The following is a 14,052-nucleotide window of genomic DNA, read 5'->3' as shown; positions in this document are numbered from 1 at the left end:
CACAGGGAGTCTCCCTTGACTGGGTGTCTCACTGGCCTCATTGGGTGGTGCTTGGTTGCCTGGTTGACCGATCCTAGGCACCGAGTTTCCTTCAGTTGTGGCTTCACAACCGAATCACTGGAACTCGCAGGGATTAAACCGTTGTCAACAAAACTGCGGGGGGCGAACAACACCACGGGCTGTAGCGGACAATAGCGGTGACTCTTCAAGAATATAAGATACGAGCGTCCAAGAACAACTGAGGATAGAGCCTTGAATACAGGGCATAAACAGCATTGTTTTCTATTGAGATTCAAATTCGTCGCCATGGATGATTACCACATCAAGCACACCCCCTGGTACCAGGCTTCGGTCGAAGCCTTCAGTGCGAAGGCGGCGAAAGAAGACCTTTCCCGTCCCGAGGATTTGAATACTACCCCCAATCCGGACATGGTGGTTGCGGCTCGGCTCCGCCCGGTCTTGGAGGATGAAGTGGCTGCCGGCCTCATCCGCGGTGTCTTCCCGCGGGACAGCGGGAACGGCGCCGTTGACATCCACCAGATCCGCAAGCACATCAAACCCCTGGGACCCCCAACGCTGATCGTAAGACACACCACTTTCGGCCTTGGCCATCTTTGGCCATTGGGTATAATGTTAACCGTCTTCCGGCATACCAGTCCACTTCAGTACGTCTCGATCGAGCCTACGGCCCAGACGACACGTCCGAACAGATTTACAAGGACTTGGTGCAGCCACTGGTTCCCTGGGCATGGAGCGGCGGTGTAAGCACCATGTTCGCGTACGGTCAGACCGGCTCAGGGAAGACCTTCACCGTCAGTGCCATAGAGCGACTGGTCGCCGAATCCCTGATGAGCGGTAGTATGGAAGGAGAGCGCAAAGTGTACGCGTGCATCATAGAGTTGGCCGGCAACTCGGCGTTTGGTGCGGCCTCCAATCCTCATGTGTTAGATAAACCCCACTGATGTGTACCATTTACAGACCTTCTGAACTCCCGCAAACCTATTTCCATTCTCGAAGACTCATTTGGCGTCACGCAGCTTGCCGGGGCATTGGAATTCGAAGTAACCGAAGCAGCGACATTGCTCGACCTCATTGAAAAAGCCGCGAGCTTCCGCCGCACAGCGTCAACGCTCAAAAACGACGCCTCCTCGCGTTCCCACGCCATCTGTCGCATGCGCATCGAGAACCCGTCCATGCCGACAGCCGACGATGGAATCCTCTACCTCATCGACTTGGCGGGCTCCGAGGCCGCTCGCGACGTCGCCAACCACACCGCCGACCGCATGAAGGAGGCCCGTCAGATCAACACCAGTCTGTCGGTCCTGAAAGACTGCATTAGAGGCAGAGCGACGATTGACGCGGCGTCTTTGACGGGGAAGCCCAAAAAGCCGACGCACATCCCGTTCCGGCAGAGCTCGCTCACCAAGATCCTCAAGCATGTGTTTGATCCCGCCGGCCGGCGCAGCTGCAAGACCGTGGTGATGGCATGCGTGAACCCAAGTCTTCCGGATGCAGGCGCCGGCAAGAACACGCTCAAGTATGCCGAGATGCTGCGGGTTCTGCTACCCAAGGCGAAGCCTCAGGCATATGATCCGGAGGTCCCCGCCACATGGTCAAACGAACAGCTGAAGAGCTGGGTTGGCAGCAATGTAAGCGATTTCAGCCCGCCGTGTTATGAACAACATTGACTAATCTCTTCAAGTCTGGAAGCCCCGCCATTTCGGGCGATGTCCTTGCCCCCTTCGAGACCGGGGGGCTTCTTCTCCGCCTTCCGACGCCCGAGTTCCTTACTCGGTGCCTGAAGACCGAGGGCGTGACGCCGGACCAAGCCCGCGCATTCCAGGCCAAATTCTGGCGCTTGCACGTTGATTCGCAAAAGTCCACGGCGCAGAAGCCGGAGCCAAAGGGTGAGCCAGAGCCCCCGGGACAGGGCCGGCGGACAGCCATGAACCAGGAGTCCCTCTCGTCCAGCGTCGACCCCGACCCCGAAGCAGCCGGGACCCCTTTCAAAGAGCGCATCCGCCCGGGCATGGTCGTCCGCTGGAACCCTCCGTCGACCTTCCCTCTGGGGCTTCCCGGGATGAACATGGTTGCTGTCATGTGCCCTCACTCTGCCGCTGGTCCGAAAGCGCGGGACGTCACCGGCAATCTCGTGAGCGGTGCTGGGGCAGACGGCAATGGAACGGAAGGAGAAAAGTATCTCTGTGCAATGGTTCTCCCCGGATTCATGGCCGACTCGTACGAGCTGAGTATGTGGCGTCATGTTGTTGTGAGCGTTGACCAGATGGAGGCGGAGGTGCTGCTAGAGTACGATGCGGCGACGAGATACTACTACATGACTCTTTAGAGTACACGATTGGCATTTAAAAGTTGAAAACGAATGAACATGACGGAAACGGCCGCGCATTAGACGAGAAAAGCATGCTTTTTAAGCTCAAGATTGCACGGGTGATGTAGGTAGGCTGGTGACATGATATCCCTTTAGTCAAGATAGATGCCGTCTTGTGGGAGCAGAACAGGAGCGGATACGTTTGATTGCATATCAACCGGTTTGTCTCTAAAGTAAACTTGAAGGCCAGCGGCTTCCTCATATAATAGTTTCACGAAATCCTGCTAGTCAAAGATGGCGTACTCGCAGAAATGCCCAGCATATTGATACCGGGGAACGTTGCGCCCGTTCTCAACCGTTATGATGAGACCAAAATTGAAGTTCGGAGAGTAAATGAGGAAGGCCCCTTGCTAATTCCGGATGATTGAGTGCGCACATGGACTTGAAAGCTTGGGGGGTTGGTTCCTGGGTTTTGCCCCAGACTTCGCAGCCCCTGTCCACACCACCAGCAAGGTGTTTGGCCGCACTCCCTGTGATGTGATAGGACAAGATGACTCTTGATTTTGGCAAGCTAAACACAGCCCCCAGAGATGAGCGAGGTGTTTCTGGATAACGCCGTAAGTCTAAATGCTCTATGAAAAATCGCTCCCTCGTCATGCGTATGATATGCATCCATTAAATCTCAGCGTACAAGTCAACACTTCGTTGTGATGCCATCATCTATCCCGACCTAGCCTCTCTTCGTCATCTTCCGTCAACTCGTAAGCGGGTCGGAAGCCGGCGCCGTTGTCGCCTTCCGTCTTCAACTGGGGGTTGGGGTGGGTATCTTGTGTTCCGCCTAAACTCGTGTAGCCCTTAAGGCGGGTTAGTCACTGAGCCCGTTCATTATGTAGGGTCCATCTTACTTGATCATATAAAGGGCAGTATGGGATCTCCAAATGTCGGATAAACTAGCATGTGGTCAGCGTGCGTCCTCCGCTTTGGCCTTGCCCGTTCGTGTTGGCGGTTGTTGCTCAAGGAAGCAATCAACCGAGTCTTAGACTTACTGCCCAAATCTCCGCTGTTAGGTTTGCCAGTTAGCTTTCATTCAACTCCTGTTTCACAGATACCAAGACCGGTCGCAGGACTCGGCGCATCCGTAGATGGCTGCCCAAGAGCCCTCTGGGGCAAGGGGGACGTAAGGGTCGGTGAACGTACCATAATGCCAGTCAATTACCGGGTGCACCCGCATAAAGTCAGGCCACCCAGAGTCGGTAGGATCGAAATGTGTCAACTTCTCCCCGTGAGGGTCCGTCCTCCTCGTTCCCACGAAAATTGATTTTACGCCCGGCCGGTCGGCCAGGTATGCGCCCAGCCCATCCTTCATCGACATGGCGTAGCGCTTTACGTCTAGGTGGTATTGTGTGCTGGTTGTTTCGACAAAATCGTCGACTTCGGCGAATGGGTGCTTGGAGACGATGTAGACTGCTTGGAATTTATCGGGGAATGACGTCGTGCCGTTTGAGCCGTTCGCAAGAGAAGTTTTGGAAGACGAGGGATGTCGGCGGGCCAGACAGGCGAGGAGCATTATTAGTAGTACTAGGCCTGATATCAAGATTCCATCAGTATTTGTTCGGGAGTTTGGAAGAGAGGCATGTCGGCAGAGACAATGCGCTATGCGATTTGACGCTACGGTGCGTTGCGCTACGCCGGCAAGCCGCGGTCTCCGGGAACTCGAAGGTAGGAGCCGAGCATGCTAAAGAATGGGAACCACATACAGTCTTTGCCTCCGTTGTACGAGATCGAAATCTGTTCGAGGCTGTCCCGTGTCCGCGCATCAGCAATCCGACGAGACGACTCTAGATAGCAAGCTGTGATTGACGTGAAAAGACGCACCTGTACCGCGCCAACGCCTCCTCGATAATGCCCATTGAGACTTGAATTTGCGCCTGGACATTTCGCAACAAATCCGACTTCTGCTCCTGGGCCAAGAAGGCGTCGACCCTCTCCCGCAGTTCGTCGCACACGTCGTGGAAGCTGCGCGGGGACGGCTCGGAAGAGTGGGGTTTGGCGGGGTCGCCGTTGGCAGCCGCGGCGGCGTGTTCGCCATGACTGTATGTCATTGTGAGTCGGCTCGAGTCTGGTATCTCGTAGCTTCCAGTGAGTAGTAAGTCGGGAGAGGACGAGGAATTCGGGCCAGCGCTGGGTGGGAAGCCGGAGGAATAAGACGGACGAGACAACGCGATTCGGTGTCCTCTCGAAGGCGGCGATGGCGGGGAGGGGACGTGCGGCGGCCTACAAGGCCATTTTGCCGGGTTGCCGCCTCGACCGCCTTCCCCCTATGGTTTAGCGGCGCACGTGAAGAGTCCCCATTTATCCTAGCGGCCCGGCCGGCTCAGAGACCCCGAAAAAAAAGGGTACGAGCGCCTGGGCCGTGACCACATGTTCCTGACTCGAACGGGGCAGTTCTTCAATGCTCGGGGTGCAGGGTCCATGTCGGAGTCCTTTTCCGGAAATATTCTGGTCCCTCCGATGATCATCCTTTTTTCCCGCCCACCTGAATGTCAACAGCGTGAAAGCAACACACGCAAGTCAAACAAACTTTCGTTCGCAATGGCGACGCAAATGGTGTATACATCCAAATCCGCGCAATTTGAGGCATTGACGTCACCCCCGACCTTTGATCAGCGAACGGCCACTTACTTAGCAGACGTCATCAAGGAAGATAGCTGACAGGCTGACACCTTGCTGACTGACTGCGGCGACTTTCACAACAACAAGGAGCTGTCATTGGCATCTCATCTCAGGCACTTGCGCATGGTATTTGAGGAAGGGCATTATCAATTTATATTATTTTAGCTAAATCTGCCTCTAACTGCAACCTCCAACTCCATGCTGAATCTACATGCGGCCAAATCGCCTCCGCCCTTCGAAGCTGCGCGATGTTGAGCTTCTTGTACTCATTCAAGAGGAGGGTTTCCTCGGACTGACATAGGGCTTTGGCGGCGGGCTCAACGACGTCGCAACCTCATCCACAGACCTATACATCTCAGATCCATCGTCCGAAAATCTTGCCGTCCACGCAGGGCTGGTGTCCCTCATGATCGTCAGACCACTCCCGCCAAACGTCATCTGCGTCGGCGTCTTCGGTTCTGCATTCGTCGTCGCAGACATTGAGCTCGGCCTGCTGTGCCGGCTCCCAAAGGTTCCACTTTTAAATGGTTTGCGAGTGTAGCGCGCCTCGGCGCTCGCCTCTGATGACTGACGGGTGTAGTCTGCCCCGCCAAACATGCCGAGACGCAGCAGAGGGCGAAGGGTCGGTATGCACACGCACATGATGGCGCAGCACAGCTCTACTATGGACCAGACCAATGCTGGTATGATGGTCCACGTCACATCGTTCGTGAAGGTGTGGGGCAGCGTCGAGATTCTGACGACAGAGATGCCCGTTGTGCTGCCTACCGTGTTAGTCGTCCCATGTTGATTGACGAGCACCCATGTTTGATTCCGAACTCACATAAACCCAAGGCCAAAACTGCATATCAATGCAACCTTTTGAATCGTCCTAAGCGTCAGACTGTTCAGCAAAGGTATCGGCATGATGAAGATGATAATGTCCGTGACCAAGTGCACCACGGCTGTCGAAAGCCACCACGCCGACTGGTTGTATCGTTCCCTCGCAAACGTGTCGCCCCTCCAACTCGGAGCGCTGATGACGATGGATGACACGACGGTTGCGGTGCCAAACATAATGGTGAAACCGAGCATGATATCGCAGAATAATTGGAATTTAGGAAGGGGGAAGACCCGGCGGTACTGAAGTAAGAAGGCCGCCTTGATCACGCTGAAGGTGACATGGTATCCCAGTGTCGCTGCAATGGTCAACTGTCATGGCAAGTTAGAACTTCATCTGCTCAGATCTGTCGCCTTTTGGGTCACTCACTCTGCGCCCGGTCTGCTGCACCCCTGTTGGAATTGTCCAGATGTGTGACCCAAAGCCGTACCTCGTACCTGTGGTCCATGTTAGCCATGCATTCTTCGGCTACAGCGGGTTGATTATGGCGACTTACACACTGAGAATACGACGCCGGTGAATAAGACAAAGCACTGAAACGATGTTAGGTTCTCTCTTCGTTTCTGAGACAAAAGGCTGGATGCTCACAAATGCAACGATGACGAGAGTGTCGTCGGGGCCCCATTTCTTCAATACTATCGCCCGCACATAGGCGCGAAGCAGCACGAATACGAGCGTAAGAGTCAGAACCCCCGAAGCCATGCCGATTAGCAGAGGCGCCCTTGTTTCGTCCGCGCCCGCAAGGTTTTGAGTCCCGGAGTCCATCGCGGCTTGTTGGTGTGTCCCTGAGGACTGCCAATATCAATTATCGAATTGGTCTCGTGGTTGAGTGAGGAATAGGTTACAGACCAGATGGTCGAAACTCTGTGACGAAATATTGGTTACTGCCTTTGCGATGTGTTGAGTACGGACGACATCGAGGGATCAATCTTTTTGAACCAAGGCATCGGTCAGGTTTTCAGGACTACCACCACATGCCACTGAGAAGGGAGGGGGCGGTGCTGTATAAGTCACCCGAAACTGAAAGGGAAAATAATTGTTCCCACGGATGATGACTTTGGACGCTACCATGGAAGACTTGCCGCGTCCGGTCTGTCAAGGATAGCTAGGGTGGGCACCATCACATCATAAATATGCCGGATGCGGCGACGCCACGGACCCTTTTGAGCCTCCCCGATACACAAGCTGAACGCAAACCACGCCCACCAGGAGTCATTTCATTCAGGCCATCGGCCAAGACTCCGTTGCACAGATGGCGAATCATGAAATAATTCAATCCCCTCTTGGGGCTAGACGGATCGATCAGGCGCGATGAAAGGCGCCGCTGCTCATCAATCCAGAACCATGGCACCCAATAAGCTGCAACGGAGCCTCGCTCCGTCGAGCTAGGAGCGAGTCGTTGAGATGGGGTAAATGAACCGCCACCACCCAATTTCACGCTGAGAACTATCTTGGCTTGAATCTAGATTCCCGGCAAGGCCGCATAAACTTTTCCAGGTAAGCCTTCCGCGCTCACTCTCATCGTGGCGGAGGCGAAGGCGCCACAACGCAAAGTCTTCTATACCGGCGGCGCAAGAATTGCATTCGATTAACAATCATGCGCATTTGAATACGGCGCAAGATTGAAGCAAGATAAGACAGACGCGAGCAGTATAAAAAACCGAAAGAATTCGTGCTGGTGTTTGCTGCATTCCAAGCTTATTGCTTTCTCGGCAGGAGACGTAAAAAAATAAATGGCAGAAAATGCCACATTCTCGATTTGGCACTGCAGTGTCCGACACACACTGGCATTCGGCCAAAGATGTACATCCTTCACATACCTGCCCATGCCCGAAGCGGACATGCAGCCAACGAACCCTAAAACTGCCACTGGACCCTGCTTGGCGCGGACCCATGCCCAACCTGCAGTAGAATGAAGACAAGTATCAAGCCTCACAACACCTGGAGGATCGTGGCTGATATTGACGGTTATCTCGATGATCGGAACTTTCCCTATCCCTACTGAGGCTTCGGGAATCTTCGAATCCATCCGAGGGCCCCCGAGTCCTTCGCACACTCATTTTCTTCGCCCTTATAGTTCGTCTCGATGTCATTCGAACGAAGCATTGGCGGATGAAGATACGGAGTGAAGACGTAGGTGGGCCACGATGAGATGAAAACAACGTGAAATTTCAACTCCCGATCAAATTTATTCGTTAATCATTATGTGCTGTGAATTTCATATGTACATCAAACGTTCGCCGCGGGTCCTTCTCTTCAAGCAGGGAACCTCGAATTCAGTGCGTTCCACTCCGCCTGCGTCAAAGGCGTGACAGAGCCGTGCTTCAAGCCGGTGGGGAACCCGGATGTGCTCGAAGCCTGCCAGCTGGGCGACTGGATGTTGCTGGTCTGGAAGGGGACGTACTGCGTGTAGTCGTCGAGGAGGAGGTGGTACAGGCCGGGCGTGGTGTTGTCCGCAAACGACGCGGGGCCCTCTCGGGGGCTCTCGTTCCTCACGTAGCCCGAGATGCGCCTCCAGGTACCGAAAAGGCCGTCGGAAGTGACCTCTTGGTAAACCTGGTTGGTGGTCTCGTTCTTGAGGAAGCGGGCGTAGGCGCCGGGCGTGCCAAGGTACTGGAATTCCTGGTCGATGAGCGGGGTGTCGGCTAGGGCGACGTAGTCCCGTGCAGGGCTAAAGGTGACGAAGTCCTTGGTTGCCGTGTACCGGATTCGGTCGAGCGTCGCGGTGCCGGTGTGGCCCGTGTCGGTGGAACGGTAGTGGCGGGAGGCCCAGAACACATACCAGTGGCCCTTGGCATCGTCCCACACTGCGGAGGGGGCCCACACCATGCCGGCGGTGTCTGCCTCGACGCTGTACAAGGTGAGTTACTCGAATTGAGACTTGAGGTGCCGAGCAACGCTTACATTCTCAGCGAAGGGGCAGACCAGTCAACCAGGTTGGTCGACGTCCAAACAACAATGCCCCGGCTGCCGGTTCTCGTGGCTTTGTCCCAGTTGAACCCTGATGCGTTGATATCAAGGTCTACTTTCGGTCAGCATGATTCCTCAGTCTGTTCACTGTCGGAAAGCAAACTGTACTCACCCGTGGCGATAATGTACCAGACGGACCGCGACGGGTTGGTCGTCAGGTAAACATCGCGAACAGCCTTCGTGCCGACAGTCGACGTGAGAACGGGCTGGCCCTTGTTCAAGAACTTGAAGCTCGACGCGCTGTTGCCGTTCGACAGGTGGAACTGGACCTTGGGACTGGCATCGCTGAAGGTCGAAATAAGGTACCCGGCAAAGTTGGAAGTCTGCCGGGCTACAGGGTTGCCCGCTACAAGAGCAGCCGAAGCAGCCGCGGCCAGAATGGAAAGGACGCGCATCTTGTCGTTGCTGCAAAGTTCAGTCGGGTGAATTCACAAAGGCAACGTCGTCTTGCTTGCCGAGAGACATATTGGGACCCTTGGAGACGATTGTCGTCGTATATATATACTCATGTTGCGATGAGGTCACAGCAACATATTGTCTTGGCATCATTTTCGCACCAAGTTCCGTCGCAAAAGCTCGTCAGACACGAGGGCTCGTGAGTTCATATGCAGGCTGTTTTTCTATGGCGCGGCTAGACGTCCAGCTTCAATCGGGGTAGCGTCCCGCCGAGGCCATTCTCACTGCGGGGATATCGAACCCCACAGACGGTGTAATCGTGTCCGTCCACGGGGCTAGCGTATGGAGAAGAGAGGCCCGTTTCGGTAGTTACCCCATGAACAGCACGCTACGTGTGGGGTGAACATCTGGAGAAATCCATGTCCATAAGTCATTAACCTTGTTTCAATGATGCCATGTCGTGGGTGGGAGCGCATCCCCCGGATGCACCCGCAGCACCACGATAATCACATGAGGCATGGGCCCGATCTTGATTTAAGCGCCAATAGCGTCCAAGGAAATCCGCGGGACTTTTCGGTCCCAAATAACAAGTTTACGCTATTGTTGAATCCACACACACGTCTCGGCAAGCATTCAAGCCTGGATTGAGCCTGTCCAATTATTGATCCATTGCCACACGACTTCGGAAAGTGTTGAAAACTGGATTCAACTGGCTATTGGCGCGCATTCTGACACTCCGTTCTATATATTATATGATAGGTGTGGAGCTTTCCGTACCTGCATGGACTCGCTCTGCCGAGCGTTATGACCATTTTATGTGGTGACTAGGCGAGAGTGTGGTATACGGAGGGTTCAGGAAAGCACGCAGTCGTGAGCATGGAGTGTGAGCTCGGATTACCAGATTGCCAGCCAGAAATTTCGACGAAATCGCACAGTGTCCGTAGTCTTCGGGAGGGAAGCGCTTACTGGGCTACCAAGGCTGTTGCTATGATGGACAGGCTGTGTCTCTTGAACCCCAAGAATGGTATGATGCATCGTCGGCAGCAATAACTATGGTAACTGGGCTACGCTGCCGAAAGAGCTTCAGTCAGCTGCTTAGAATCACTTCCGATCTTACTATACAATTCAGGGCAATGATAAAGATGATAATTTTGAGGAACTCATTTGCTGTATTGATGTAGTCTGGGATATACGCTAGAGAAAAAGGTCCTGGCAGCACAAATATTGAGCTAAATATAACTCAAGCATGCGGCCCCACTGAGCCGGTGTGCTGTTTCTATGTATTTTGCAGAGATTTTGAACAATATGCACGTTTGGCCGTTTTTGGTGCTACCTCGCAGCCAAATCAAAGCCTAACACCAATCAGGCCGGGCCAAATTTGATTTCGGCGAGTATGGGCATCGTTCAGAGTTGGACTGGCATTCGGGGAAATCGGCTGATGGCTTTGCGACCCAATCTGGTCTCCGCCGAGAGGGCCAACCTATGCAAAGGGTTTTATTAGCACAGTGTCCGTTATAATTGTACTCTTGCTGTGCCCAGCCTGCTTACCGTTGGGACTATTTAAAGTACTAGACTGTTCGGTGCATGGCGCCAACGGCTACCATGAACGAAAAGATAGATAGCGCGCACAATATGCACTTGGATTTATCAAGAACAGGCGACATCACGATCGATTGGGGAGTATGTTCTGGCTGAGCCAGAGCAGATCCCCGTAAAAGCGGCGATTCGAGCTTAGCACTCTTTCCTTGATGTTGCTGGCCCGAAGACAATGCTTCCGCAGGCGGCTCCGGCTCGGTATTCCTTCCATGGCGTTGGTGGCGCCAAGGCGATGCTCCTCCAGAAGATTGTTCGTCTTTCGGTGTCATGTTGAAGTTATAGATATGGATATTGGTTATCGCACCGGGTTGAGGATTGATGTTGAAATTAGTCCCATGGTTTCCGGTACTATTGATTGCTTGGTTCTCGGTAACGGGCCCGTTGTTTTGTCTCTGCGAGTCGTAACATGCATTTTGCGAGGCTGAGTAGCTTGTCGGCATTTGCCTCGGCAGGCGTTCGAAACTATGGGGAGGGTGAGGATTCGTCCGGTCCATCGCCTCTCTCGGCCAGATACCGTGTACAGTAGCGTTGTGTTGGTTCGCTGTGCCCACTCGGTCGACGAGATCGTGGGGGGGTGTAGGCGTCGCGGTTTTGATTTGCCGAGATGGAGAGGCGAACGAGAAATTTTTGCCAGTTTTCTTACAGATGTCTTGGTTGTGGTGTGCATAAGGGTCACACCGTCTTCCCGTTCCGCCCATGCCGCAGCAAGGGGTAGGAGGTCGGTCAGAGTGCCAAGCTGCACGTTACGCGACGGACAGGGGTTAAATGCAACAACCAAACAGAGACCTCATACGTCTGGTACTCTTGTTATTGAGTGCCATGAGCTTCACATCGAATTCCATCTACAGGAGGAATCGCTCGCCTGCGTCTATGCGCCTATGTTAGGCAGAAGCGAGCTGCAACTCACGTTTTTGATCAGATGAACTTCCGCCGAAGTTGATAGATATTTGGTAGAGCATTTCTCCATATGTCCATCCTACTTGCTTATTCTCTCCCCATGGTCGACGGATTTTCTTCGACATTATTTCAGATACACCGAATCCGGACCAAAAAACATGGAAACGAAGAACAATGAATCTGGACCATAGTATCTCTGCCGTGCCTAGTAACATAACTGCTCTGGGCTGGATACAAATAAATACAATACGCTCTATCAGCCAGTACATAAGGCACGCACATACACACCAACTGTTATGCATGGAACGTGCCAAAGTCTCGCCCCCAATGTACAGCTCACCATCTCCACACCTCACCAGCCCAACCACTACTTCGGTAATAATAGCCTTACGGCCGATAACTCTCAAGATTTGGGCGCTTACTCCACTCCTCAAAATCTACGGAATTTCTTCAAGTCAGTCCGTGTAAAGTACGTTGCTTCTAGTTGGTTTATATCACCCTTAACAGTCTGTAGCTTCAACTGCTAACTAGACATGCAATTGGAAACCTTACCAGAACCTTTTGGCAAAAAGGGATGCCATAATATGAATACCTTTTCTTCCGAAATATCCAATAAAATTCCGCGGCATCATCGCGGTAGGGTACTGCCGCTGGCCGAGACTGTCACCTACACCCTCTTGTCTTCCAGACTTTGATTCCGAAGGCGGTGAGGGCGGTAAACTGATCAACCACACCCTCACGACGCTCATTCATGAATATGCCGTCCAATTATGTGCTCAATAATGCATAAATATCCAATCGGGGCTTCACTGCGGCTCTTGCCAGTTATGAAAAACCTGACTGCACAGCCCCCTCCTCAAGATCAACCTTACATTGTAATGCATGTCAGCCTTATTTTGTCGACCGAGCCTGCAGCCTGGCATGTATTTCCATTCATTCATGACCTCTAGGTACTACTCTTTGGTCTCTTCTTTGATGTTCTCATAGCTTCATCACCTCGCAGCCCCCAAATTTGAGCCAACAACGGCCACGTTATCGCGACCTTTGTCCAGCAGATGTCTGCCCGCATGTCTACCGGCCACACCATCATGCTATCATAAGAACAAAGTGCAATTTTTTGTTCAAGCGGGAGAACCTATTGGTTTAACATTCTCACCGCCTTCAGGCGATCATTCATTTTGAAGCCTTGGGTCTTTTGTGCTTTGGAAGATTGAGTCATTCCATCGGATTCTTCGTTATGGCCGAAGTAATAGGGGTTGCTGTGGCTGCCGGCCAGCTAGCAGTGTCTTGTCTGGCTGTCCTTGAGCTCACCAAAAAGATAAAAGAGGCACCATCGGCCCTTAAAAAGTATCAAGAGCAGCTTCAAGACATTCGTGGTCTTTCAGACTCCATATCTCAGAACCCCTTACTTCAGACTGCAGAAGTCGGACTCCAGACTCAGTCTCTGCGAAAGATTGTGGAGGAGAACAGCCTCGAAACTCTCCTTCAAAGAAATCGTCTTCATCGAACTTTGGGTTTTTTACGCAAAGACAAAGACCTAATTGGTCTCTTGGACACCCTCGAAAGACAGAAGACTCAGCTGTCTCTCATTATACACAACATCGAGGCCAGTACACTGCACCAGATACAAACGGACATAAGAGCTATGTCGAACATTTCATCTCGAAGTAATGGGGAAGGGTCCTCTTCCAAAGCCAATAATATCATCGTCAATTCTGGAGAACAGTTCTCCGTGGTTTTCTCGTCGACCCCAAGCAGGGCAGTGGCTATAACTTCCCGCAAGTATCGAACTCGTCATTCACCGACGCTTGAAGATGACTTAGGTGACGGTGATGCTGAAAACAACGGCAACGCCTCCGATCAACAGTCTTACTTCTCGACGAGCATTCCATATCTCTCTGAGGAGCAACACCGTCGGGGGTTCCAGCTAGGCTCTGATTCTGGAAGTCGGACGACTTACTATCGCTGTCATGCCGACGAAGGTGTCGATCAATCCAACGGACCGTGTATTGAGTTCGATGATGATTATCTGGATCGCCTAGCCAAGGAACAGAGAGGACCCCCTCCCAGATACAAGCAGTACACTGACACGGAACCTAACAATACTGCCAACGGTGAACGAAACCCAGACTCTGCTGGAAATCAGTCCACATACATTGACTGTGTGAAGTTCGGAAATGGCATTCAAGTCAATGGCATTGACGCAATCTATTCTCGGCCATTGAGCGGGTCTCCTGGAAACAATGCTCACTACAGTGGATGCCATTTCTTCTCGGGCCACGGTTTTGGTCCAAAGAAGCAGATAAACGGC

General features: G+C 52.9%; 3 protein-coding genes across 3 annotated transcripts; 1 reads left to right on the top strand and 2 right to left on the bottom strand.

The window, feature by feature from the left end:
* Positions 1-306: 306 nt before the first annotated feature.
* Positions 307-2,347, top strand: EsH8_II_000711 (P-loop containing nucleoside triphosphate hydrolase protein; the record flags this gene model as incomplete). Its single annotated transcript, XM_083264009.1, has 4 exons — positions 307-582; positions 657-921; positions 979-1,649; positions 1,703-2,347. 4 exons carry the CDS (start codon positions 307-309, stop codon positions 2,345-2,347), a joined length of 1,857 nt encoding a protein of 618 aa, XP_083121331.1.
* Positions 2,348-3,045: 698 nt separating this feature from the next.
* Positions 3,046-6,647, bottom strand: EsH8_II_000710 (FMN adenylyltransferase; the record flags this gene model as incomplete). Its single annotated transcript, XM_083264008.1, has 11 exons — positions 3,046-3,183; positions 3,235-3,279; positions 3,376-3,389; positions 3,527-3,913; positions 4,087-4,127; positions 4,205-4,420; positions 5,349-5,762; positions 5,826-6,193; positions 6,252-6,319; positions 6,379-6,415; positions 6,471-6,647. The coding sequence occupies 11 exons, from the start codon at positions 6,645-6,647 to the stop codon at positions 3,046-3,048; spliced, it is 1,905 nt and encodes a 634-aa protein (XP_083121330.1).
* A 1,491-nt stretch (positions 6,648-8,138) lies between these two features.
* EsH8_II_000709 (glycosyl hydrolase) lies at positions 8,139-9,247 on the bottom strand (the record flags this gene model as incomplete). The annotated part of the gene is made up of 3 exons (XM_083264007.1): positions 8,139-8,733; positions 8,787-8,904; positions 8,965-9,247. 3 exons carry the CDS (start codon positions 9,245-9,247, stop codon positions 8,139-8,141), a joined length of 996 nt encoding a protein of 331 aa, XP_083121329.1.
* Between the last annotated feature and the right edge of the window lie 4,805 nt (positions 9,248-14,052).

This window comes from Colletotrichum jinshuiense, chromosome 2, assembly GCF_051148585.1.
Source record: "Colletotrichum jinshuiense chromosome 2, complete sequence".
NCBI classification, from domain to species: Eukaryota; Fungi; Ascomycota; class Sordariomycetes; order Glomerellales; family Glomerellaceae; genus Colletotrichum; species Colletotrichum jinshuiense.
This window is presented reverse-complemented; position numbering and strand designations above follow the sequence as displayed.